Below are 26,856 nucleotides of genomic sequence, written 5' to 3'. Positions count from 1 at the left end.
AAGAAACGTTTATAATTAATATTTAACATTTTGTTACGTAAAAAAAGTATTCTTTCTAATATCATTGGACTGTACATGCTGTATAATTTCATTCAATCCAATCTATTAGATGTTAAAGAATAAAAATGTTTGATTGAATACATAGGCATGTTCTGTTATGATTCTGTGGTTCAATGTCATATTAAACAAAAAAAAATTAAAATACAAATCAGAAATCATTAAAGCAAATCTGTCAAATCCGTCAGAATATGAAATCAATTCAAAAAATATGTACGTATAATTTGTGTTTCTAATAATTATTATTTGTCTTGTAAGCCCGTCACCAGAGATTATATTCACTGCGTTTTATTTAATTTTAATCAATATCGAAACAACGCAGTGACGTATTACTTAGCTTTGTAATTATTTTATTGAATTTTCACTTACAGTTTAAGCGGTATTACAACAAAATAAAATTCAATTCGAAATTATTCTATTACTGTGATACATCCAAGATGTTGAATTCGTGTAAGTATTTTTTTTTTAAAGTACATTCTTTTTTTCACACATTTTTTGATATTAATAATGATTGTTTTTGCTATAGTTATTCGCGGAATTTTTAACATTGAGGAATCGCCGAATAAAGTCTTAGAAGTAAGATCAGACAATTATATATCTCGGCCGATACAATACAGAGCTGATTCAATGTTGCTTTATGGACCATCTCCACCTTCGGAACGTAATAATCCTCGCGATAAATATTATGAAATTATCTTACACAAACCATTTACAGTGAGCTTGCATCATATGTATAGGTATGTCATTAATCTTTTTTAATTTAATGTCTTCACACATACAATAATCATGATAATACATAGTAATTATTTTTTATTTTTCATCAGTTTGATGCGTTCTGAGGATCTTCAGACTGCTGAAGAACTATTTATTGTATATAAAGAAAAAATTCCACACTATATCAAAGTAACTAAAGATGTGAGTAAATCCACATAATTTAAATGCACAAAAGATATGTAACACATGGCATTACATAACATATTAATAATTATATTATCTATTTAAAAAGGATAAATGATTAGAATTAGATTGACTTCACTTTATTTTTGTTTTTTTTTTTTTTTTAAGACTTCATTATGTGATCTAAACATTCAATTCAATTGTAAAAATCATTGTAGTTGTTGGAAATATATGAATTGAAATATCTATCATAATGTCATCATGACTATACGCAAGTAAGAGCTCATCTTATTAGCTTCCTTATCAATAGTGTGTGACTATCATTAATTGGGTAATAGGTGTTTCACAACTTATTTTACATGTATTATATTTTATAGTGTTCAGTAGCGAGTTTGCAGAGAATCTGTGATACTTTAACTGAGAACAAGTCATGGTCACTAGCCCACATGGTGGCTCATTTTGGGCAGCATGAACTATTCAATGATCCAGACATACAGAGACAAATAAATGAAGTGGATACATTTACGGGAATCACACCGCTAATGGTATAATTGATATTTATTTTTACAAGTATATTACAGTTTGGATTAACAGAATTACTGTAGTTTCAATATTAATAAGGGATTACAGTAAACATTGCGATAATTTAATGAAAAAATGATACCAAATTTCAGAGCTGCATTATAACAGTATTCATGTTTTTTTTTTATAACGAGTTTTAATAGAACTGACTTTTAATTTATTGAGGCTGTTGTAAATATATTATCGAACAAAAATATCATCTTGTTTAACAAATTTTTTTATCTATGCAGTTATCAATAAAAAATGCGAATCCTCGTATGGTACAGAGTTTAGTGTCATTAAACTCTGCTCTGGACACACTTGATCATGAAGGGAACACTGTATTGCATTTTGCAGCTGCTAGCAACAAAGATATTGTTAACGTAAGTCATTTAGTATATTGTTATTTGATTTTTATAATTTTAGTATTTATTGTTTTTAATTAATCATCCATATATATAAATTTAATACATACAATTTAAATGGATAAGTATTTTTCTGCTTAATTTTACATTTATTTAGATTACCTAACATAATTTTACATATAATAGATAAAATAATGAAAATTAAATTTTGTGCAAAACACTTTGAAAATGAGTACAGTATAAACAACTAATATAAATCAACTTATAAAAATTATATATATTGAAAAATTATAGCTACAAGAGCACAAAAGCTTGTCTTTATTTTTTTCCTGAAATGGAAACAAAAGCCTTTAAGTATACATTCAATAATACCTTTAATAAAAAAAAAAAAATTGAGTAAATTATTTATAAATTACCTTAAAGTACTATTTTCATTCATTCTTTAGATCCTAATAGGCAAAACTGCAAATTTGCTGAACAAATATAACAAACAAGGCTACACTCCGCTTCACATGGCATGCATTGCAAATGCACCGGACTGTGTGCGAGCTCTGATAATGGCTGGGGCTGATGTTAACTTACCTGCAACTCCAGGGGGCACTTACACCACAAGTACAATACCAGGTTCGTACTAATTTTTATTACAGATTTTGTGCTAATCAATCTTTTCATATTAAAAAATTTAAAAAGAAGTTAAACAAATTGATATAAAATATTCTTTTGGTATATACAGATGAGTAATTTAAATATCAAATAGTTATCAATTATTTACGATCATATAGACACAGCCAATATAAACATCCTGTTCATTGCTTAGCTAGAAAAAGAATAAATAATATTTTATGATCATAACAAACAAATTGTGAAAAAATATTTGTTCACACTAATTATTTTATTTTTATTCATACTCTATACTTATACCGTATTAACTATTGTTTTAAACATTACATAGTTGTCTATTATTGAGACAACCATTGCTATAGTACATTTTATTTATTTATGCTTCATAAAACAGATTATAACAAACAACAAAAAATAAAACAATAATATTTAATTTAGTTACAATCTGAAACAATGTGAACCCAAATTGCAAATTATTATGTATATTATGTATATTATTATGTATATTAATGTGAACCCATATTGCAATAAATTGTATTTGACTATTTGAGCCAATATTTAAGCCGGGCTAACTAAGGGCCGTTTAGTTGTACGAATCATGGGGGGGGGGATATGCCATAATCGCCACGCTTGGCAGACGGGTTGGCGATTGCAGTAAGTTGGTCAGAGTATTCAGAGACGCTGCCCGTTCTCTGTTGTATACTCCCTCGGGTCGGTGTTGTATAATCCTTGGGGGAGGTCTTTGTCCAGCTCACGGTAGTATGCGCAAGCGATCTCGTGGCGTCCCCCGAAAAGACGGTGTGGGTACCGTTGGTTTTTTAGTGGGTATTCCGGCGCCTTCAGCGTCTGCGTGCCCCACATACCCCCCCACTTAATTTGGGGGAAACACGTAAATGCGTTATTACAACGAAAAAAAAGGCCTTTGTCCAGCAGTGGACGTCTTTCGACTGATATGATAAATATTTAAGATCTTACAAAATAATTAATAGACAAATGAGATAATTTATAAAAGAAAATACAGATTAATTGCGATAAATCCATTTAAATATCATTCTCTTAAATTTCATTATACATATCTATCTTCTGAAGAAATTGCAATATTCGAACGACGCATGCGAACAATAGGGTTATAATATGAGGTGTTGTTTTTCTAAACGTTTAGTACAAATGTTGGGATGTCTTAATTTAAAACTGGTTTTAATTATTCGATAATAAAATGTCCTTCTTTATACCCCTGTAAACGTGTATGTTAAATTTAATGATGATCATTTTAGTAGTTAAGACGTAACAAACAAATAAACAAACACTCTCACTTTTGTATTTATTAGTAAGGACATCAGGTTAATATACATTATACATAATTGAAAATTGTGTTCATTTGTATGAAAAAGGATATGTGCTGACTGACTAAGACTAAGAGCACTGCATTCTCACTCATCATTCAAAGTGACAATCTTTTCAGCGCACCAAGACAAATGTTAACAAATATAAAAAACAAATACATTTTTTTTTAATTTTCTGCGCTTGAAGCCGTAGAATCACAATATCCACACGGGAATCCCGATCTTCATTCTAAACGTGTTAAACGTCAATAATTGACGATCTTCCTAAAATTTCAAGTCATTGAAACATCAAACAATAGTAAATAAACTATAATATTGTAGTTACACTCTTGATATGGCGCAGCTGACTAAGCCACCGAGATACATTACGGCGCTAATATAGCATATAAGCAAGTGATATGATTATATGGTTTCAGTCTATAGCCATTTGTTGTCGATTGTTCTTGTGCAAAATGGACACGAAATGTTTTCTTGCTGATTTTCTACCAGAATTAACGAGTAATATTCTTAAAATTTTATGTCTTACGTGTTTTTAGTAATATTTCGTGAAAAGTGTGTTCAAGAATTTTTTTTTTTTTTTTCTTCTTTAAATAGTAAAATGTTGTTTTTAAACGACTTACAGGTATAGTTGGTGATGTTCTCCAAGATAGTCAATCTAAATTATTCCAACAAGACATGAAACGCGGAGGCACTCCGTTGCATTGGGCTATTTCTAGAGAAGTCTTAGAAGCGTTAGCAGATAAAAACTGTGATATTCACGCTAAGAATTTTGATGGAAGAACTGCACTACACATGATGGTTATGCGAGGCAGATTGGAGTGTGCCATAGCTCTATTGTCGAGAGGAGCGGAACATTCGATCGGAGATAATGAAGGGAACACGCCACTGCACTTGGCGGTCAAACAAAAGAACATAACGTTAGTTCAAGCTCTGATCGTTTTCGGTGCTGATCTAGAAGCGAAAAACAAAGCGGGGTATACCGCGAGGCACGTCGTACCGACGGAAATGACTAATGGCAATTTTGACAAGATTTTATATGTTCTGCACGCGGTCGGGGCTCAAAGGTAAGGGTAATATTTTGTTAAATGTAAAAAAAATATGTGAAATAAAAGTCTTTCTTAGCCTTCTTAGTGAATCTTAAGAAGCAAAATAAATAACTCTGTGATCCAATGTTAAAGTAAATATTAAAAATGAACGCCTCGTCCTGAGATTCGATAGGGAAACAGTACGTTTTGTCAATATTTTAATAATAACACAAATTATATAGATAACAGGAAGTGCTAAGAAGTGAGAAATCAGTCAATCAAACTATTATTAATATATACATACCATAAAAATGTCATATTGGAAATATATAATGACGCTAATCTGTGAGTGGAGTTGCAGTTACATTTTGAATGCAACTCATCACAATCAGTGTATTAAATGTAATACATTGATGGCATTTACGCACAATTTGATGCATTAAACCGAAGTACATAAAAATGTTATTTAAAAAAAACAATTATATAAATGATAATGGAATATTTAGTAAGTACCAGCCTGTAAATGTCGATGAAATTAGACACATGCAGGTTTCCTCACAATGTTTTCCTTCACCGTAAAGCACGGGATGAATTATAATCACAAATTAAGCACATGAAAAGTCAGCGGTGCTTGCCAGGGTTTGAACCCACGATCATCGGTTAAGATTTACGCGTTCTTACCACTGCGCCATCTCGACTTGGAATATTTGGGAAATTGTAAATCCTGTCCGAGTAACAATAATTTAAGAGCTAGAAACGAAGATTTCCCGTCCTAGGACGTCTCATCGACGTCACAACGGCATACGACCTTCATATTAAACACGCCAAGAATTATAAACAAATAACAAAACATCACTACGTCGGAGGTGATAAGCCAAGCCATGCCCATGCCATTCTACCGCTAAACAACAATACTTACTACTGTCGCGTTCCGGTTTGAAGGGTGAATTAATACTCACATCGCCATTGTGATCGGCGGTGACCACTCGACATCGGGTGGGCCCACTTGCCCGTCCGCCTACCTATAACACGAAAAACCCCTAGTGATGCGTTCCGTCGCTGCGCGTAGATGCTCGGCGGCCACGAGCGGGTGCGGCGCGGGCTGCGCGTCGCGCGGCGAGTACAACGGCGTGCCGCCGCCCGCCGTCGCCGGCGCGGCGCCGCGCGCGCACGTGCGCGACATGCTCGCCGCCGCCGCCATGGACCGCGCCGCCTGCGACCGCGCCGCGCGCACCGACAAGTGCGGCCGGTGAGACGCTAGATAATCCTTACATCGACTCAAAAGTGCCTTCTTGCCTCTTCTGGAAAAGATTTTGATTTCGTAGTTGCTATCCATTTAATATAATATAGTTTACATAAAACTTATTTTAATACCATAAAAAATTAATTTTATATGTATATATGTCACAAACGGTTTCATTTGAGAAGTGGCTGTAGCGCAAAACGACGAATTTTGTATGGCAAGTCTTGGCACAATTCCAACGCACATCGAGACGACCTTGAAAAGTTTTAATCACCTGTAGTCTTTTCCAACCACGAGAGAAGTAAAACCAAATAAACAACATTGAAAAAAAAAAGAAAAGAAAAAAAAGAGAACCGGTTTGGACTCAGACTCGACGTGACAAATCCGTTTCATTTACCGAAACTGGACTTTGTGGGAATTTTTCTTGCTTACTATTTTGTAGGAATAAAAGAAACGTCAAGACATCGTGGCGTTTAATTATCTCCTATATAACTTTTCCGGATTAACTTATTTATTGAGCGATTCTTCTTGAAAGTAAACAAACGAGGTTAGAGGGTTGAAACGTAATATAAATGCTAACATATGAATAACCTGCGCCTCATAAATAGCAACAAATTTGCTAACTTCTTTCTTATTTAAAAATGGCAATGATTCATTTGTATTTAAGATATCGCCCATAGTTATGGCTCAACTCTACCACCGGGAGATTTAAACTAGCGGTGCTAGCTAATGAGCCAATATAGATTCCAAAGGTGAACTGGGTGATAAAACAATGATAATTTAGACAGTGCCTTTTATGATGCCCTGGCCAGTATTTATCACTTACTATAGATACTTATGTATATTTTCACTAGTAATAAACAGTATGTTTATATTTATACCAGTTGAACCTCGCGGCTTCTCCCACGTGAAAGAAAAGGAAAAATTATTGATGTGTTACTAAATCTCTATAAATTTAATCTGTTTAGATTACTCTGCTTAGACGGAGGCGGTATAAAGGGACTGGTTTTGGTGCAAATATTGTTAAATCTCGAGGCAGTTGTCGGGAAACCAATCATCGAATGCTTTGACTGGGTGGCCGGTACTAGCACTGGAGGAATACTGGCATTAGCCTTGGCCTGTGGAAAAAGTCTCAGAGATTGCCAGAAGTTATATTTCAGGATGAAAGAACATGCTTTTGTCGGTACCAGGCCATATCCAACAGAACCTTTGGAGACCATACTTAAAGATTGTTTAGGTTTGTTATTTTTTTTATATTGCTATAAAGGTAATTCATGCACTTGTCCATTTATATTACTTTATGTATTATAAAAATATTAATTGTTAATACTGTCACTGTGGGATTTCTTTTTATCTAAGTTTTTATGAACTATTTTTGAAGAAACTTAATATCATCAACACATAACTAATTTTCTATGTAAATAATTGAAGTATTTAATGAATTATTTTTAATGGTTCCCCACTCGAAAGTTTTTTTACTCAATATTTCTATTTCTCCTTACGTTTTGAAAGTATATATTGTTATGTATTTTCCAAGGAACTGAAAGAGTAATGGCAGATATCGAGCATCCAAAGCTGATGATACTGGCCGTACTAGCGGATAGAAAGCCATTAGATCTACATATGTTTAGAAATTATCAATCTGCACAAGAGATTCTTACCGAATATAATGGCACGTATAGTGAGTATTTTTAGATATTCTACTGTTAAAAGCCAACATGTAGTATTGTTGTGTTCCGGTTGGTAGGGTGTGTGAGATAATCCACATCCACAAGGGACATAATATCTTAGTTCCCAAAGTTGGACGCGCATAGTGAAGGAATGATTGATATTTCTAACAGCAACAATGTCTAGCGGCGGTGGTGACCTCTTACTAACAGATAACTCATTTGCCCACCAATTATATATAAAAATATAAATGTATAATATATTGTTGTTTATTTTGTGTATTGCATCCGCAGTTTTGTCTCAATAAGTATATTCTCTGTGATCGTTAAAAATAGTTTTAATAGAGTTGAACAAAAAAAAAATGCTCAAGTTAACATTCACTATTTATTACCACCGAGCAGCAATGTTGATAGTGCTATGGCCTATTACTACTACGTGGGAATGTAAGAAAATACAATAATAAAAATTTATATCAACCTATGCTCATTAATTTGATTGACCATTCCAGGCCCCCAGATGGAGGGCGGCGACCAGTCGTGGGTGCTGTCCCCCCCACTGCCGCCTGCTGAGCAGCTCGTGTGGCAGGCCGCGCGTGCCACCGGCGCCGCACCCTCTTACTTTCGCTCCTCGGGCAGGTACGCACAGACAGAGATGAAGTGATAAAAGGAGATATGCGTGAAAGAGAGACAGTGGAGATCGATTGCTGCACAGTGAATATTTATCTAATTATTCACTCTTCGACACTTATGTCGAATGTATGTTTGTTTCACATTAAATATTTCAATTACATTATGTCAATCAAATCAATCAACAGTCTTTCGTAATCCACTGCTGGACATAGGCCTCTCCCAAGGTGCGCCAAAGCTCCCGATCCTCCGCCTTCCGCATCCAGCCGGTCCCCGCCACTTAAGGTCATCGGTGCACCTGGCTGGAGGGCGCCCTACGCTGCGTTTGCCGATCCGCGGTCTCCACTCTAGGACTCGTCTGCTCCAACGGCCATCAGTCCTATGACATACGTGACCAGCCCACTGCCACTTCAGCCTGCTAATTTTGCAAGCTATGTCGGTGACTCCGGTTCTTTTCCGGATAATCTCATTTCTGATCTTATCCTTCAAAGATACTCCGAGCACAGCTCGCTCTATAGCACGCTGAGCGACTTTAATTTTGTGGCGAATTTTTCGATCGGCTTCCTTCTCGAAGTTGTTCCTACCGACTTGTATAACCTGTCCTAGGTAGATATATTTCCTAACAACCTCGAGAGGTTTCCCTTCGACGTATATCGTTCCCGGCACGACATGCCTATTGAACATGACCTTGGTCTTGTCCAAGTTCATACCGAGACCGACACGCCGGGAAGACTCGCTTAGCTTCAAACTTTGCGGTATAGACGACGTGAGGACTTGACGAAGATTGCCAAATGCTGCCCATCACCCATATATTATGTATAAAGCTTTATATTATATACAAAGACATCTTAGACTATAGTCCAACTGAAAAAAAAGGAAAAAGGTATTTTTAGATTAGGTAATTTCCTACCTTTTTCTTTATAGGAAAAAATTAAACAACATTAACCTGGAAATTGCATGAAAAACATTTTTACTGTTAGAGATAAATACAATCATGAAATAATTAAAAAAAAATGTATAGAAGAATAAATCAAAGCTTAATGATTATTCAATAAATTATTAACTTTTTTATTCATGGAATTCACCGTAGTAGATAGCCCGTATTTTTATTAATACAAAATTGTGCTGTTTATCACACGGACATTGACGCTTTATTTCTATATAGACAATAATAATTATGATATAAGACAAAATATGTTTGTATAATGTTATATAATAATAACATATTATATAATAATAATAATATAATCTGTTTTTATGTATGTATTAGTTTTACTCATTAAAATAGAAATTTATCTTTTTACTATACCAAATTATTTTGGAATATTTTAAATATTTTGATAATATTATTATTATAAAATATTATTGATTTCAAAAACTATAGGGTCATAGTATTTTTAGTATTTACATTTATTTAAACCTAGTTAGCTATTAGTAGAACTAAAATATGATTATACTCAAGGCAGGATTTGTTATGATCCCATACATCAGTGGTTCAAGTAGTGATAATCGATTTATTGACAATTTTTTATTTGTAATACGTAGGTGGACTGGCAAATAGCCCACCTGATGGTAAATGACCACCGAGTCCCCTAGACGTTGGTACTGAAACAAATACAAACCATTCCATACAACGCTAAAGCACCACCTACCTTGGGATCTAAGAAGTTATGTCTCTTATGCCTGAATATGCAATCGCTTATTCATGTTTCAAACCGTTACACAACAATAAGTCATAGTCTTGTTTAGCGGTAGAATAGCTGATGACTGGGTAGTACCAAACGAGACGGGCTTGCACAAAGTCCTACAACCAGTTATATGATCGGAATGCCACCTGATCTGTTTTATTTCGTTTTATAGATTTCTAGATGGCGGACTTATCGGTAACAATCCGACTTTGGACGCGTTGACTGAACTAACTGAATTGAGTTACGCTTTGGAGGCTACCGGTCAACATGATAAAGCTAAAGTGGCGCGGCCAAAGGTCATCGTTTCATGTGGAACAGGTTAGTAAATGCTGATGAAAGCGTTTGTTCACCAATTTCTTCCTAATTGAGAAGAAATCTTTGAGAAGGATTTGAAAACTGTTCCAAAGCAGGTTGGTGCATACATACTTTGTAAGCTTTCATGGTCATAGAAGAAAGTAGAATTTATTTATCAGTTTTAATTAATATTATTTGAATTTATTTCATATTTCAGGTCTGGTGCCGCTGACAGAGTTAAAAGATATAGATATTTTCAAGCCTGAGGGTCTATTTGAAACGGCAGCGTTAGCCTGGAAACTACCGAAAATAGGAAGCCTCTTAGTCGATCAGGTTCGTGCTTGCATTATATATTGATATATAACTGAAGTATATAATTAAGTCTTCAATTTCTTATCACAGAACCGTGCCAGGGTACAGAATTTTTAATTTTAGAAATTATACATATATGAATATTTACAAAAGCCGAGATGGCCCTGTGGTAAGAACGCGTGAATCTTAACCGATGATCGTGGGTTCAAACCCGGGCAAGCACCACTGAATTTGCATGTGCTCAATTTGTGATTATAATTCATCTCGTGCTTTACGGTGAAGGAAAACATCTTGAGGAAACCTGCATGTGTCTAATTTCACTGAAATTCTGCCACATGTGAATTCTATCAACCCGCATTGGAGCAGCGTGGTGGAATAAGCTCCAAACCTTCTCCTCAAAAAGAGGAGAGGAGGCCTTTAGCCCAGCAGTGGGACATTCACAGGCTGTTACGGTTACGGTACGGAATATTTACAAAATACATACATAGTTGACGTATTTTTTTTTAAGACACTTGTGTCTAAGACACGTACGAAACGATTTGGTTCCTCGTTTCTGATACGCACCGCTAAGATCTGGAATATCCTCCCGACCTCCGTTTTCCCCACCACCTACAATATGGTTACCTTCAAGTCTAGAGTGAATAGGCATCATCTAGGCAAGCGCGTTCCATCTTAGACTGTATCATCACTTTCCATCAAGTGTGATAACAGTCAAGCGCTAGCTTATATATTAAAAAAAAAACATTAAGAGTTTGAATCTATGTCAGCGGGCACGTGCGTTTGTGTGTGAATTAGTGCGTGTTTGTGTGCTGTATAGTATAGGTAGTGTGTTGTGAATGTATATGCAATTGGATCTATTAAAACATATTTCATCAAAATAAATATAAGAAGGAAATACAGTGTTATTTGTATGTGATACCGATGCAGCTTTTATCGTAGCTTAAGCATACCGTAACAGCCTGTGAATGTCCCACTACTGGGCTAAAGGCCTCCTCTCCTCTTTTTGAGGAGAAGGTTTGGAGCTTATTCCACCACGCTGCTCCAATGCGGGTTGGTGGAATACACATGTGGCAGAATTTCAGTGAAATTAGACACATGCAGGTTTCCTCACGATGTTTTCCTTCACCGTAAAGCACGAGATGAATTATAATCACAAATTAAGCACATGAAAATTCAGTGGTGCTTGCCCGGGTTTGAACCCACGATCATCGGTTAAGATTCACATGTTCTTACCACTGGGCCATCTCGGCTTATAGCTTAAGCATAATCAACACAAAAATTTCCATAGGTATTCCAGTGGTATTTATATCCTTTATACTCTGCGAAAACCCGTGTAAGAGAATGTAGTCGTTTACAAATGGTAAGCTGTTTCGAGACTATGTTGGGGTTGTCTTTATTACTTGTAAGCCCAGATGTTGAATAATAAAACTTCATTTATTATTATGTTGAATGTCGTGGGCTCTTATACTTCTATAGAATATCTGGTTTTAAATTCCATAGTATTATTGAGGTCTTAGTAATCTCACTTTTTATTAACTTTCGCTCTGTATAAATACAATATGTTCGTTAGGATGAAATTTTTTAACAATTTAATTTTAATTTTAATTTTTAAACAATTTATTTAGTTTAAAATTTATTTATTCTATTTTTGTCTTTAATATTTCTTGTATTAAATCCTTAACATTCTGCTCAAGTTGTAATTAACAGTTACGTATTATTTGTCTTTTTTAGTTGGGACCTTCGTTTAGTATAATTTTTTTTTCAAACTTTTAACCAGTGAGGCGTATGTCAAAGTTAGTTAGAGATAAGGAAGTTGGAGATTTCCATGAGTTGTATAGCTTTTGTGTGTTTATGACCTCGACATTATAATAACTTCTTTAAACACACCTATTTATCTTTGCAATAATATCCTAACAATGGACAATAAAATTCAAAAGCTTTTAATTTAACTAAAGCAGATTTAATGTATTTAAAAAAAAACCTCTTGGACTTGTTTGTTGTGTGTTTCACATATGAGTCGAATTACTTGACAAGTTTTCTTCGATAGATTGAAAGTTTTCTGGAACTGTGGGACGTATAGCTCCGAGAACTTCTGGATAAATTATTTATTTACTATAATTTTTAATCAGTTTACGGACTGCTCTGAAACTATATACGATCATATTATAAAAATTCTACTGGTGGTAGAGCTTTGTGCAAGCTCGTCTGGGTAGGTGCCACCCACTCATCAGATATTCTACCGCAAAACAGCAGTACTTGTTATTGTTGTGTTCCGGTTTGAAGGGTGAGTGAGCCAGTGTAATTTCAGGCACAAGGGACATAAAATCTTAGTTTCCAAGGTTGGTGGCGCATTGGCTATGTAAGCGATGGTTGACATTTCTTAGAATGCCAATGTCTAAGGGCGTTTGGTGACCACTTACCATCAGGTGGCCCATATGCTTCGTTCGTTCGTTCGTCCGCCTTCCTATTCTATAAAAAAAAAAAACTAAATTTATCGGATGAGGAGGTGCGTTACTTCGAAAATGGAATATAAACGAGCGCGCGGCCCTTAGGCGACGCAGTCGGACGGGCGCGTGGTGGAGCGCGCGCGCGCGTGGAGCGCGGCGCTGGGCGCGCCGTACTACCGCTTCGCGCCGCAGCTCTCCGAGGACGTGGCGCTCAACGAGCGCGCCGACGAGCGCCTCGTGCCCGCGCTGTGGGAGGCGCACGCCTACATGCGCGCGCACCGCGACCGCCTGGCCGAGCTCGCCGCCGTGCTGCTCCAGTACGTACCGCCCCCGCGCCGCGTCGACGCACGTTGCCACTGTCTAATATCGGCTATTGTCCCTGCTAGTATTGTGGATGACTTCGAAGCGAAAGTGATCAGCTCTGTCATTTAAAAGTGCGCTTCGACCTGGTTTTTACCATCACTGATCGTCTCGTTTGAAATCGAATTGCTTTGAATGTTGTTTATACTATAAAAAATAATACCATAATCTAATGTAGTGTCATTTTTTTTTGTTTTTTAATTAATTATTTTTTGTTTTCAGGTGAACATTCATATATAATATATGCTACACGCACACCGCTTGGCTGTCAAGGTTCCCGTACGTTGATAGGTGTAATCGAGCTGCAAGCATTATTTTTTAATACAACTTATGGCTTTTTCCTTTAGTTTATAGAGATAATGTGCATTGAGGCAGATGTTACAGGTTAGTCTAGTTAGAACAAAGAAACTCCCTATAGTTTATAATTAGCAAATGTGAGTAATATTTAAATAGAAAATATATTCATTATCATATATAATAACTATAAGACATATATTTATATATATAATGTATTTTGAATACATTGACATTACATAGTAATTTGATATTTATTTTCTATTTTTAGTGTTGAAAGTTGTGTATTGTATACAGATGTTCTAGAATTAGATTTAATCGTGACTAGTCAACGTTTAAAACATTATTTATGACTTGGTATATAGGGAAAATGAACTTTGAGCTTTCAATATTATGTATTGAATGTAATATATAAATCTTATAGCGAAATATAAGGTAGATATTGTAGTAACTGTTTTTTCGTCTTGTATTGTAACTGTGATATTTCGAAAATCTCTAAAATGAAATAAATAACCGTTAACATCGTAAAATGTATTTTATTACAAAAACACAGGGTTTAGTTTGCAAAGCACTTTATTTGTAAATGTTTTCACTAATGGAGGCTCATACAAAGACTCAATAATATCACATTTCTGATGTGGATATTATTAATCCACGAACTAAGCTAATTCTAATAAAAATGCTATACTAAATTAACTAACTATACTAAGTACCAACAATAAGTGTTCTGAAGCGAAACATAGAATATGAATGTGTCTCACGGTCAACAGTATGGTAACATATTCAGATAAAGACGGAAATTTTGATGAACTAAATCTTTTTTAAATGTACATTCTGAGATTCTACAAAAATATATTTGACACCAATAATTGTAATAAACGGCATACTATTTGTTACATTTAAACATTTATAGCTGGCAACACTTGAAAGGGGTTGGCAACACCAACTTGGAGCTAGAAAAGAATTTTCAAAACGCAATATAACTTTTGGACTACATCGTAAGTAGATTGCATGTCATGTCTTCACATTGCCAGGTGGGTCTTTATTGAACACGTAATTTAGAATGCTAAGCGAATGCTCCGAGGTACTTAAAATGATTATACAAATATAGGAACGTAGACTCTTATTCTAAATTGATGTTAACAAAATATTATCGAATATTATTTGGAAACTTACAATAATCAACGCACGCGTTGGATTTTCACAAGGTAAACAGTCCAATATGCTTTCAATTTAAACTATTATCAAACATATTCATACATTGAAGTAGAATTGTTTATTAAGTAAAGTACCGTTGCTCTTTTATTGATTTCTTTTTTATGGATTATTAACAATGTCGATAATATTTTTTTATAATCACAATAAGACTATGTAACTTAATTAATGTAGTTTTGAAAATACATTGTTAATACTAGAAATAATTAACTATAAATTGAAAGCAATGGGACTATTTTCGCTCATTCGTCAAGTGTTTAAAATAAATAAAATATTGAAATTATATTAAATAATTGAATGACAATTAGTTGTGTACGTATTAATTGCTTGGTGCAAGTTAAAAAACCTATTTTTTTTGTTTACAATTTGGTATATAAGTTAAGAAAGTAAATAAACTTGTTATATAAGTTTATTTTTACATATATTTTGCCCTAGTTTAAAACTTATGTTATCTTTCGAAAACGGCGTTTACGATTTTTTGATTTACTTACTTACTTAAATGTTTATTATTTTATTATTGTGAAACAATTATCATGTTATTTTTAATAAAATCGTTATCAGTATTTTTTAAATTAAAATAAGGGATGAAAAGTGCTTTTGAAATTAAATTGAAAGTAAGTCTATATCAATAAATTATTAGTTTTGATTACTTCAAAAACTAAATTTTATCATAGAATATGTCGCTAAGAATGATAAGTATAAGATTATAAATATTTTATTATAAATTATTTTCAATAAATATAATGCGCCTAATATAATGCGCCTAAATATAATGCGCCTAATGATCTTTAATGCTACCTTTATGGAAATTGAAATAAAAAACCAAATGAAAGCAGTAGATTTTTCAAAAAATAATAATTAAATAAACCTACACGTGTAGTAAGTACGTGAAATTTTAAAACAAAAATTAAAAATTCTATTAGAAGCAGAGTTTAAGTTTGTAAACGAACATCGTGTGAAAAGGCACCTTGTGAAATGCATAAATCATATCAAATCAATAATCCGAAATACATTCCAATATCTTGTACAACTTTAGAATAGGTTACCTTAAAATCTAACTCTATTGGACTTTTAGCTGTCTTACGAAATCTATGGGGTCATCAGGTTATAAAAGTTACACACATAATAACATTAAAATATGACAGTCTACTAACGGTATTGCTGTGTTAAGTATCAAAAAATATTTTGTAAATGGCAACCCCGTATTCATAACCTACAATCCAACGAAACCAAAATAACTAACGTAACCAGTTAACATGGTTGTCGCGCCCTACATCGAATATCACAATAACCTTTGGACTCATCACCAAGTACATAAGTACGTAAGATATGATTTTCTTTTTTATTTTTAATAAATATCGTCTTGTTCCATATTTGCGATTAAATTTCGCTTCTCTTCTTTACCAGGTTTCGCATCAACTAGAGTCGGTCGTATCGCGTTCCTTGGTTCGAAGCAGGGCTGAAACAAATAATAAAATTTATTTAAAAAGTTGTATGGTTTAATACCTTAGTTTTTCTAATAGAAAAGAATGAAAAAAAAGTAATTAAAGATTTGAAGGTGTTCGAATGTTGATTTACTGATTAGTTAAGCAAGCGGGAATAGCAGTTGCGTAGCAGACGTGAAATTCTATTATATTTACTTTTCAAAACAAAAGACTGTAATGAATACGCATTGACATTATTAATTAGCATATATATGTATTAGAGTTAATAAATATTTATATATGACTGAATTAGTGTTTTTATTGAGGTTAATTAAATAGGTAGACTATTTCAGTGTTATGTTGCGTTTACATTTAAATAGCCGGCAATTTATGTGCCTGGAACTGTGAAACTGACTTACTAACAAATTTAAAGTTATTACTACTAGACTAGAACCAATTACAATAAGATTTGAGATTATTTTTATAATAAAAGAACTATATATCATTCAAAGGCGTGCTGTTGGTTTGATACATCTTTTTTATTATATTAATAAACTCACACACATATATTTTAATAACAATATTAAGTTATTTTATATCATAATTATAAATATTAATATAAAGACAACTATTAATATTTTCAAAAATATGAAATGGTCCATTTTCTGATAATTTAATTGCCATTATGTTTAATTTGTTGTTGTTAATAGCGTTTTCGAAGCCGCTACGTTTGAAGAACGGTTGTGAAATAATGCCCGGTTTACATTATTCCAGTCCAGCGATCTAGTCCAGTACTGGATTGCTTACTGGAAAAATGTAAACCGGCACTGGAATGAACTGAATCCAAGCATTCCAGTCCAGTAACTGGATTCGCGGTCTACTTTTGAATCCAGTGCGACCTATCCAGTGCAACTGGAATAATGTAGACGGCCAATCCAGTGCCATTCCAGTGCTGACGAAGTACACACGTGTTGGTTGTTTTTGCGGAATTTTTTGCAAAGAAAAAGGATTTAACAATGGTGAAGAAGTTATCTGAAGACGAAACTGTAAAGTTTGTCACTATATACAGAGAAAATCCGTGTTTATGGGATATAACATCAGATCATTATAAAAACAAAGCTATGCGCCAAACTGCTTTGCAAAATCTGTGCATTGGTATGGAAATTGAAGGATTCACACCGGAAGATGTGAAAAACAAAATAAAAAGCATTCGTTCGACATACTACCTTGAACTAGACAAGATTAAGAAATCATCCACATCTGGTGCTAGTGGCAATGTTTACCAACCCAAAGTGAAATGGTTCGCCGAAATCATTGTCACTATAGTGTTCACACTTCAACGGCTTCGAAATAACTGGAATAATGTAGACGTTACAGATCCAGTCCAGCACTGGACTGGAATCTCGCTAGATCACTGGACTGGAATAATGTAAACCGGGCATAAAACGCGAAAAATATAAAAAACACAACATATATATTAGACTCATCTTAATTTTGCGAAACGGTTTAAGAACGTGTGGCATATATGTACCTATATATCAAATGGCGTTGCATGTTTTGACATAAATAATTATTCGTTTTTTGAGTTAAATATTGTTATCGGTCAACTTGTTAAATAATACCAATAATATATATAATCAAAAGTTAGGTTCAATGACATATCATTAATACAATTTTTTATAATGTGATATTGTGTAAAAAAGCCGAGATGGCCCAGTGGTAAGAACGCGTGAATCTTCACCGATGATCGTGGGTTAAAACCCGGGCAAGCACCATTGAAGTTTGCTTTTCGGTGAAGGAAAACGTCGTCAGGAAACCTGCATGTGTCTAATTTCACTGAAATTCTGCCACATGTGTATTTCACCAACCCGCATAGGAGTAGCGTGGTGGAATAAGCTCCAAACCTTCACCTCAAAAAGGGAGAAGAGGCCTTAGCGCAGCAGTGGGACACTTACAGGCCGTTACCGTAACCGTTATAATGTGTAAGTTGAACTGTTTAAGTGTAATCACATAAATCTACATGCGATACGAATTTATAAGTTTTTTATCCACATGTTAAGCCATACTACAAATTACATAAGTAGTGAAAACGTAAAATTAATATTTGTTATGAAATGTCGTAAACTGTGTATTTTAAAAACTTGCGTCTTTCTAGTGCATTACCTAGAGCTAGATTTTATACCTTCTAGAATATTCTATGTATCTATTTAAGATACTAATAAATCACTTTCCTTTTAGATAAACCGTGGGTCACAGCTATCTCTAAATAGGAATAGTTTTATTGTTTATTGATATCTTTGTACAATCTGGTCAGTTCTTAAAGGTAATTTCTGTATGATTAGTATATAACTAATATAAACAAAATTAGTCATTATGGTAGGAGGAGTAAAAGTACTACTATTTTTCGATTAAATATCCTTCATATCGATTTCGCTAATATGCGAATATTAACTACAAGACCTTAATTACAAGTGGGAGCGGTGTTGGGTGGCCAACTCTTATTCACGGGAGTGTAAACATAAATTATTATGCGGGACAATTAGTGACCCGCAAACATGTATCGCGTGACGTATTATTTTGAACTATGGTAACGGAACGTCCAGCCTCACTCGGGACGGTTGACAAGCCTAGATGTTTGTTTAAAAAATAATATTAAGCCTATAAGAAAATGTACAGCATATAAAGGATTGTTATCTCTTCCCCGAAATGTCTATAAGTGTCATTTATGTTTTCAAGTAAACTATTTTTGGGAGAAATAATATGTACCTGTTTTAATTATTTATTTCAAATTAAAAATTTTTTTTTTCGTCCCATAATAAAACGAATGAATTATTTTAAATTATAATGTATAGGAAATATTTGAGTTTGCAACTTTACATTTGGATATTGTGAACAATCACAATATTTTACTTCCTATAGTTCAATAACATGTTTGTAATACGATTGAAGTATTTAAAAACTTCATACGCTAAGAATGTCCAAAAGGCTAACTGCTAAATCGTAACAAATACATTTCCGAGCGGAAATCGAATTTACATTTATTGGCATTGAGGGATCGGTCGTTATCACTACTTTGATGGCCGATTTCTATTCATAAAATTAAATTATCATACACTTTTATTATAACAATTATTTTTATCATGTTTTGTTGTCAATATTTTCTTTATAATATTACTTGTAAATAGTTTTTTAAAATGCATTTTGCGTCCGCTGATAAGATTGAAATTAAATTTCTTATAGACCTATTTGTATTAGATTTGACACTCTGTGGATAATATATCCCTTACCTTAATACACAGAAATTGTATGCAATCTAATTTAAAGGAACCTATTGCCAAAAAATGTTTAAAAATAAAATCATATTAACAGTTTGTCAATACATATTTTTTAGCTGCGATTAGCAATTTTATAACAATAGTTTCATAGCTAAGCTTATCTAAAGTTTATTAATGACGTAATCATTACGTATAACGTACGCTTGTTATATAATCGGTCAATACACTCAATTATTAGTTTTGAACCGACTTAAAAAAATAAGGAGATTAACGCGTACGGTTTTTCTTAATATTTATATTTATATAGTTTTTATTTGGTTATAAAGCTGGGGAGTTGGTATGGTCAACGCACGAATCACAGAAACATTATGTTCGATTACAATAAATATTTTTATTATTTTATATACGTTAGATAATCCTAACTACATAAAGAACCGAAGCAGTAGCCATAAACGTCAACCGACATGGCAAACTAAACCGAGAGGCACAGCTAATTCATTATATAATAACAAAACACTTGCAGTTTTGCAAAATATTTATATGACCTCGACCAGTTTTTATTTTATGATGCAGTATAAAATAATCACGATATTAAAGAAGTAACATTAACTTACATTTAAAAACTGTACCGACGAACGTGACGTTCACCTTGGAGGTAACAAATAAAAATAATATTAAAGTTATAATTACGTAGAATATTTTTGGCGTTCGTAATTACTTCACGTTTTTTTTTTACTTGAAGTAAATTCTCCTTGGACGAAGAAACTTTGTTTTATTGTTTTTAAAACCGTTGTCGACCGTTGACTATCGGCAGGTAATTCAGGGTTAAACTTAATTAATAATTTCTATTGTTTCAATGTGTAAAACATTCAAAAAATTGTTAAGTTCAGTAAAACTTTTCATAGGCACGTTTTTATTCAATACATTTATAATTAAATTAAGTAGCTATACTAGATTGTGTTGCCATACGCATAATATGATGAATTCATTTCAAGTGATTAAATGGAACTAGTTTATAATTCAGTTGCAAGATTTTACATATAAAAAGGTTAATAAAGGTTAAATAATAATACAAAATTGATAGGCAGACTGGCAACCTGATGGTTATTGGCACAAAGGTCTACCACCAAGTTAACTGCCAACCGACAAAATATTTAAATAGAGCAACCTTACAAACACGCCTTTGCCAATGCCCATTCATATTACAGATGTTTAATATATTATTTGATAGCTTTTTGCCTTTCGCTGTTAGGAATAAAATAGTATGTCCTTCATTACGATTTAAACTTGCTTCATACCAAATTTCATCAATCGGTTCACTGGTTTAGCCGTGAAAGCGTAACAGACAGAGCAACAGAAGTACTTTTTTTTTAAATTGTATATAGTTGAATATGTAAGAGGTGTATTGATTTTTTTTTTAACCGGGAAGCAAATGACTCCACTCCACCTGATGGTAAGTGGTAATGGAGTCCAAACGCAAGTTGAAGTTAATTACAGGTATTATTTTGACACTAAGACCGCAACATATGCCTAAAGCCTAAGAGCTGTTGTTAAAGCGGTAATCCAACTCACTACCTCGCACGCATATGACAACTGTGCAGCAGTTGTGCGTTTAAATGAACACAGAACCGTACAATTTATATGTTCAATTACATTTTTTTATTAAATGTGTAAAACTGTACCAAGTTATTTTATATACAAGTGCAACTATCTTTTTACTGCGAATCTATTCGCATTTTGAACTTATAATATTTTATCATTATTATATGTTAACGGGGGGCAAAGATCGCCTAGTGTAGTGTAGTGCACTTAAAGCTCGTCTGGGTAGCTAACACCCTCTTATCAAATAGCCAAATAGCAATAGACAGTATTGTTGTGTTCCGGTTGGAAAGCCAGTGAGCCAGTAAAACTTCAGGCACAAGGGACATCAAATTTTCACTAACGTTGGTGGCTTATTGGCTTTGTAAGGTGGTTAATATTTCTTACGCCAATATCTACGGGCGGTGGTGACCACTTGCCATCAGGTGGTCCATTTGTCCGTCCACCTACCGACATTATAAAAAAACCGACTTTTATAAGTCGATCACTATTAAAGTTGGCGCTTATGTAAATTTTCACACACTTACACGCACTCATTCACGCCGCCGCTACAGCACGTCCAATTGTATAGTGTTCATCCGATCACCATTTAAATATGGTGATTATTTTTGCGTGAGTCATATCGGATAATAATCGACAAATGTAAATAGACATTCTATTGCAACGTATTTATACATTAGCTGCTACTTTCATAAATAAATAGTTCAAAAAAATAATTTTAAACAAGCTTTTATATTTATACAGATATCACGTATATGGCGTTAAGTTTATCTGGGTTTAGAATAAGTTTATTCTATTTACATAAAAATGCGTTGTCTCCGGAACAGAACCGAAATGTAAAACAGCTTACAATATTTAATTTAAACAAACTAACAAACAAACATTGCAAGTTAAAAAAGGTAGAAAAAATTTTAAATTCTCCATTCAAAAAAAGTTATATTAAATAAAGTGACAGTTAACGATAACAGATTAATTATCGTTTTACGTCGAGTAACGAACGCGTTTATAGGAGTGTGTAAAGTGCACTTAAAATATAAAATTAAAAACAAATGCAAGCGTAACAAATCGCCAATCGGATAACAATAAGCTGAACTTGACCTGCTGATCTCGATTCGTTTACGTGACAATTTTAACATTCACTGTATAATATTAGCACGTTTTTTTATGGTAATTTCTAGATGCGATAATTTATAGTTATAACATGTTAATTAATTTTAATGTAACTCGTTGACAATATATATGAAATAAGTAAACTGTTAAAAAATTGAAATAAATACATTGGAATTTCGAAAATATATTTTTTTTTTATTTACATCAGGAAACTAGATGCATAAATGGGCCGCCTTGATTTTACATACGACTATATCACCTATATAAATTATATAAGTAATAATTATACCTCAGGTCGGCCCGATAATAGTTTTTTTAAGAAAGTTTCACCGTATGTGTCTCGGAGAGGGCAGAGTGCCTCAGAAAGCCGACGGTTCGGTGATCTCTCCCCTATCGTGTCTGAATGATGTTCAATCGGACTATGAGAATGAAGGTATAGTTTACTCTCTTTTACATTATTTATCTACAGGACTTTACTAGACTTTTGAATTGGATATTCGATCATGACTTCAAGGACATTGCCCAGACATTCTCATTTTAGGCTTATACAAGTAGCAAACGAAAAAAGGGATTAATGTTTGTTATTATCTACAGATCTATTCATGCCGATATGGTATAAGCCGAGATGGCCCAGTGGTAAGAACGCGTGAATCTTAACTGATGATCGTGGGTTCAAACCCGGGCAAGCACCACTGAATTTTCATGTGCTTAATTTGTGATTATAATTCATCTCGTGCTATACGGTGAAGGAAAACACCGTGAGGAAACCTGCATGTGTCTAATTTCACTGAAATTCTGTGTATTCCACCCACCCGCACTGGAGCAGCGTGGTGGAATAAGCTCTAAACCTTCTCCTCAAAAAAGGGAGAGGAGGCCTTAGCCCAGCAGTGGGACATTTACAGGCTGTTACTGTACATCTAATCAGTGCTCCCCTCCCCACAAAGCGCGAGCGAAAACTGGTTAATGGTAAATCTGCCTTAGGAGGCAAGGTCGTCGACATCACGCTATTTCGTTGTCTCATAGTTATTGGTTGCTAAGTGATATTATCACAATTCACTCGACTATTGCTTTATGTAAAATCACATGTAGTTTCATGTATAAAGGAAATAATTAAAAAAAAACGGCTAAATCCGTTAGCTTGTGAAATGATAATGACTGTTACTACCATTCATATTTGTTGTAATTAATGTATATAGCACAAATTTTAATTGTCTACAAATACTCAAATGTAAATTTGTATATTATATGTATTTTTTATATATTTGTTTATTTATATATTTTCAATAAGAATAATATATTGAATTTCCCGAGTTATTTATAAACGTTTTGTACGTTTTCAGTTAAACACTGATGTCTCGTTCTGATATCACTGATTTGACACATGAAAGAAGGAGAAAGCACATTGTCTAAATATTCACCCCCCTATAACATTTATAGGTAAATTAGTAAGCGTTAACCTAACATTATGGCGTATAATGTGGGAGGTGTAATTTGTCTTATATGTAGAAAGTTTTACAGGCGTACGGTCAGAGCAACTATCCGTTTCAGCAAAATATAAATATAGTTTTTTTTTTTATATTATTAAAGCACATTATTTATTATACAAAAATAAGATATTACAGAATTAATAAAATTAAAACCAAAAATAAATATATAAATGCAAAAAAATATATATGAACTCAAACACTGAAACACTCGAAAGCTGATAATGGGTCACACATCGTATGTAGAAATATATACAAATACATTACATATATAAAACCAAATGTTTTGTAGCAGGCAGAGCAGAGCCAAAGCTATTCTGTCATCTGAACAAACCCAAAACTCGCAGGACGATCGTAAAATGTCACAAAATTGACTGCGGCAACAATATAGGGTATCGCCGTAAGTTTTTATTATTTCACAAGTGAGATACGATGCGAGTTCTTACAGAATAGCACTGCTGTTACTGAAATACAGTCTAAATACCAGTCTTGGTTTAATTTGTAACAAAAATTGGCAATTAAAAGCAGAGGGATATATGAAGCGAGCTCTCACAGAATAAAACTGTTAAAGATGACTGCTAAAGAGTTAAATAAAAGTACCGAAAGAGTTAGATAAACTTACCGTTTCACAGATGTTCATATTGCAGCAGTTCTCGATGGTGATCTCGCACTGGTCGGGTCGCGCCGTCAGCGGCGTCACGTTCTTGTTAACAATTATACGCTTCTTAATCCTAAAAATAACGTTTTTAAAACTTTTATACAATTTTTTATGAGAACATTTACGATATCTCTCACGTGAGATAATTATCTATAATAAATATGTTTTTTAAAGTTTGTCAGCGTCACATTTATAAAATAAACACAGAGAACCATTGACGACAGCTCTTATCTTTATATCATGTAATAAAGCCGTAACTGTATTCTTTTTTTTTCGAAAGATTTATCGTTATAGGCATGATTGTAGCTGTAGTCAATCAAAATACATTCAATAAAATATCATTGTTAAATAGTATATATATATATAATCTTATTATATTAAGTGAGTAATTCTATTATATAAATTTACTACGTGTATCTCGGAAACGGCTGTAGACGTATCTTGTGCCTAAAATGTACCTATTGTTTATTTATATATATCCTGGAACCGAAGTTTCTACGACTACCCAGACGTGCTTTATTTTCTTTTCAAAAGGAATCTTCTGACTAAGTTACAAATTAGTGCTAAGAGTGGGTGTGACATTGACAATAGTCTAAGGATGCTATAACAGTCCTGCGAGTCCAGTCGCTACAATTGCTAATGAGGTATATTTTGTGCCAGATGTTTATGTATGCCTTGTATATTTTAATTCGAGTGTGATAACCTTTAATGAGTTTTAAACATGTATTGTAATTATTAGCGAAAATAACCTATACTTTATTTATGTGTTTTTGCGTAGTTAAAGTTTAACAGTGTATCACAAAATCAGAGAAATTAAGAAAATATTTTGAAGTTATTTAACTTGATTTGAACTAAATTAAATTATTAATCTAAAGTATAAAATAAATGAGAATAGGCTTACAAGCACCGTTTGCGCCTCTGACGGGTTATTAGTCAATAAGGGAGGACTTTTACTTTTATTTGTACTTTTTGCACTTTCTAAATATATAACGCCCACTTACATTTACATAAAACGTATACCTTTGGGTTATGAGTACGAATTTGTTAGAATATACAAAGCGTACATGCAGTCACACTCACTCAGACACAAGTATACAGAATCCACACATGCTCACGCGCATCAGTCTTAGATATTTACCTGGGGCGTCTCTTCAAATACAAAATCTTGGTTATTAGCATAGCACAAACGAGGCAAAGCAGTCCACAGAGTGTTCCTAGCACCATCAGTATGGGATCACGTATGGGGTCCCATCCTGATGAGCAGTTTTCATCCATGTAAAGTTCGTTAGCAGAAGTTCCTATACTCTTTGTGGCATTTTCTCCTCTTGTGCAACTGAAACGATTAAAAAAAAACTCGTTAAAGTTTTCTTTTTATATTAAAACTATTTTTATATCTTGATAAATATTCGTCAAAATATAAAAACATTTATAGAAACAATGTTGTCATTTACTTAGTCCATAGATTGTTTTGACCCACATACATACACATACTACGGGTCGATTCGAAGAGACTAGATTATATGTAAAACAAAATCTCAAAAAACAGGACGACACATTTAATTTAAAGTCTAAAATATCAAATAAATTAACATATAAAATATAAAAATAAAATAAATATTATGTATAACAATGCATATTACTACAGTCGTAGGCCAAAAGACTACAGATTTTTTTTAGAATTAATCAGATAATAAGTTATTTTAATGGCAGACAGTAGTTTTTATCAAAAAATGAAACCTATATCAAAATAAAAAAATGAACTGTAAAGAATTCCAGATACGTCATTTTATTATGATTATAACAATATACTTTTTGATATTTAAATTTCATGTTTTATTATCTAGTATTTATTAACTTACTTGCAAGCTTCAATAGTTGGTGCCATTGTGGGTTCAATTTTGCGCGATTCACATCGTTCGCCAACAAAGTCATTTGTACATTTACAAACAAGCTTTTCATTAATGCCCAAAGAACACATGCCTTCGTTCAAACAGTATTGTGAACAAACATGGGTTTCGCATCTCGTACCTTTGTAGCCGTGTTTACATCTGCAGCAAATTACATCATTAAAGTTATTAAAGTTTTAATACATGTATAGTACATGTATTAAAACTTTAATAACTTTATGTATTTGAAATGACCGCTTTGACGATTATTTTGTTGGTTCGTAACTTCATAGAAAATATTTATGGTACTTTTAACTTCTAACACATGTAGAGCACTTAATAATATATATATTTTTTAAATAATGATATTAGATTGTGGCTGATAAAGTAATAACTTGGTTAAT

At 33.4% G+C, this 26,856-nt stretch overlaps 3 protein-coding genes across 4 annotated transcripts in view; 2 read left to right on the top strand and 1 right to left on the bottom strand.

Annotated features, from left to right (window-relative positions):
* Nucleotides 1-26,856, top strand: part of LOC126774192 (sphingosine kinase 1-like) — a 311,061-nt gene that overhangs the window by 206,925 nt on the left and 77,280 nt on the right. The window lies entirely within an intron of this gene.
* On the top strand, nt 224-14,331 carry LOC126774174 (85/88 kDa calcium-independent phospholipase A2). The gene is made up of 16 exons (XM_050495572.1): nt 224-270; nt 429-507; nt 584-794; nt 882-972; nt 1,332-1,499; nt 1,767-1,898; nt 2,327-2,504; nt 4,467-4,908; nt 5,939-6,118; nt 7,081-7,349; nt 7,650-7,793; nt 8,289-8,415; nt 10,267-10,412; nt 10,606-10,721; nt 13,253-13,464; nt 13,730-14,331. Exons 2-16 carry the CDS (start codon nt 495-497, stop codon nt 13,731-13,733), a joined length of 2,433 nt encoding a protein of 810 aa, XP_050351529.1. The 5' UTR covers nt 224-270; nt 429-494; the 3' UTR covers nt 13,734-14,331.
* LOC126774194 (protein cueball) overlaps nt 14,357-26,856 on the bottom strand; it is a 31,252-nt gene continuing 18,752 nt past the window's right edge. Inside the window, exons 4-7 of one of the 2 annotated variants that reach the window (XM_050495597.1) lie at nt 26,426-26,614; nt 25,705-25,899; nt 24,531-24,639; nt 14,357-16,475 (exon numbers count right to left, since the gene is read on the bottom strand). In XM_050495597.1, coding sequence (XP_050351554.1) covers nt 16,365-16,475; nt 24,531-24,639; nt 25,705-25,899; nt 26,426-26,614 — 604 coding nt within the window. In that variant the 3' untranslated portion in view covers nt 14,357-16,364. The remainder of the gene's footprint in view (nt 16,476-24,530; nt 24,640-25,704; nt 25,900-26,425; nt 26,615-26,856) is intronic. The other variant, XM_050495598.1, reaches the window with a different exon arrangement.

This window comes from Nymphalis io, chromosome 16 (genome assembly GCF_905147045.1).
Source record: "Nymphalis io chromosome 16, ilAglIoxx1.1, whole genome shotgun sequence".
Lineage (NCBI taxonomy): Eukaryota > Metazoa > Arthropoda > Insecta > Lepidoptera > Nymphalidae > Nymphalis > Nymphalis io.
This window is presented reverse-complemented; position numbering and strand designations above follow the sequence as displayed.

Coding starts and splice junctions, on each gene's coding strand:
- LOC126774174 (XM_050495572.1), top strand. Junction 795..881: donor AGCTTGCATCATATGTATAG/GTATGTCATTAA, acceptor ATTTTTCATCAG/TTTGATGCGTTCTGAGGATC. Junction 973..1,331: donor ATATCAAAGTAACTAAAGAT/GTGAGTAAATCC, acceptor TATATTTTATAG/TGTTCAGTAGCGAGTTTGCA.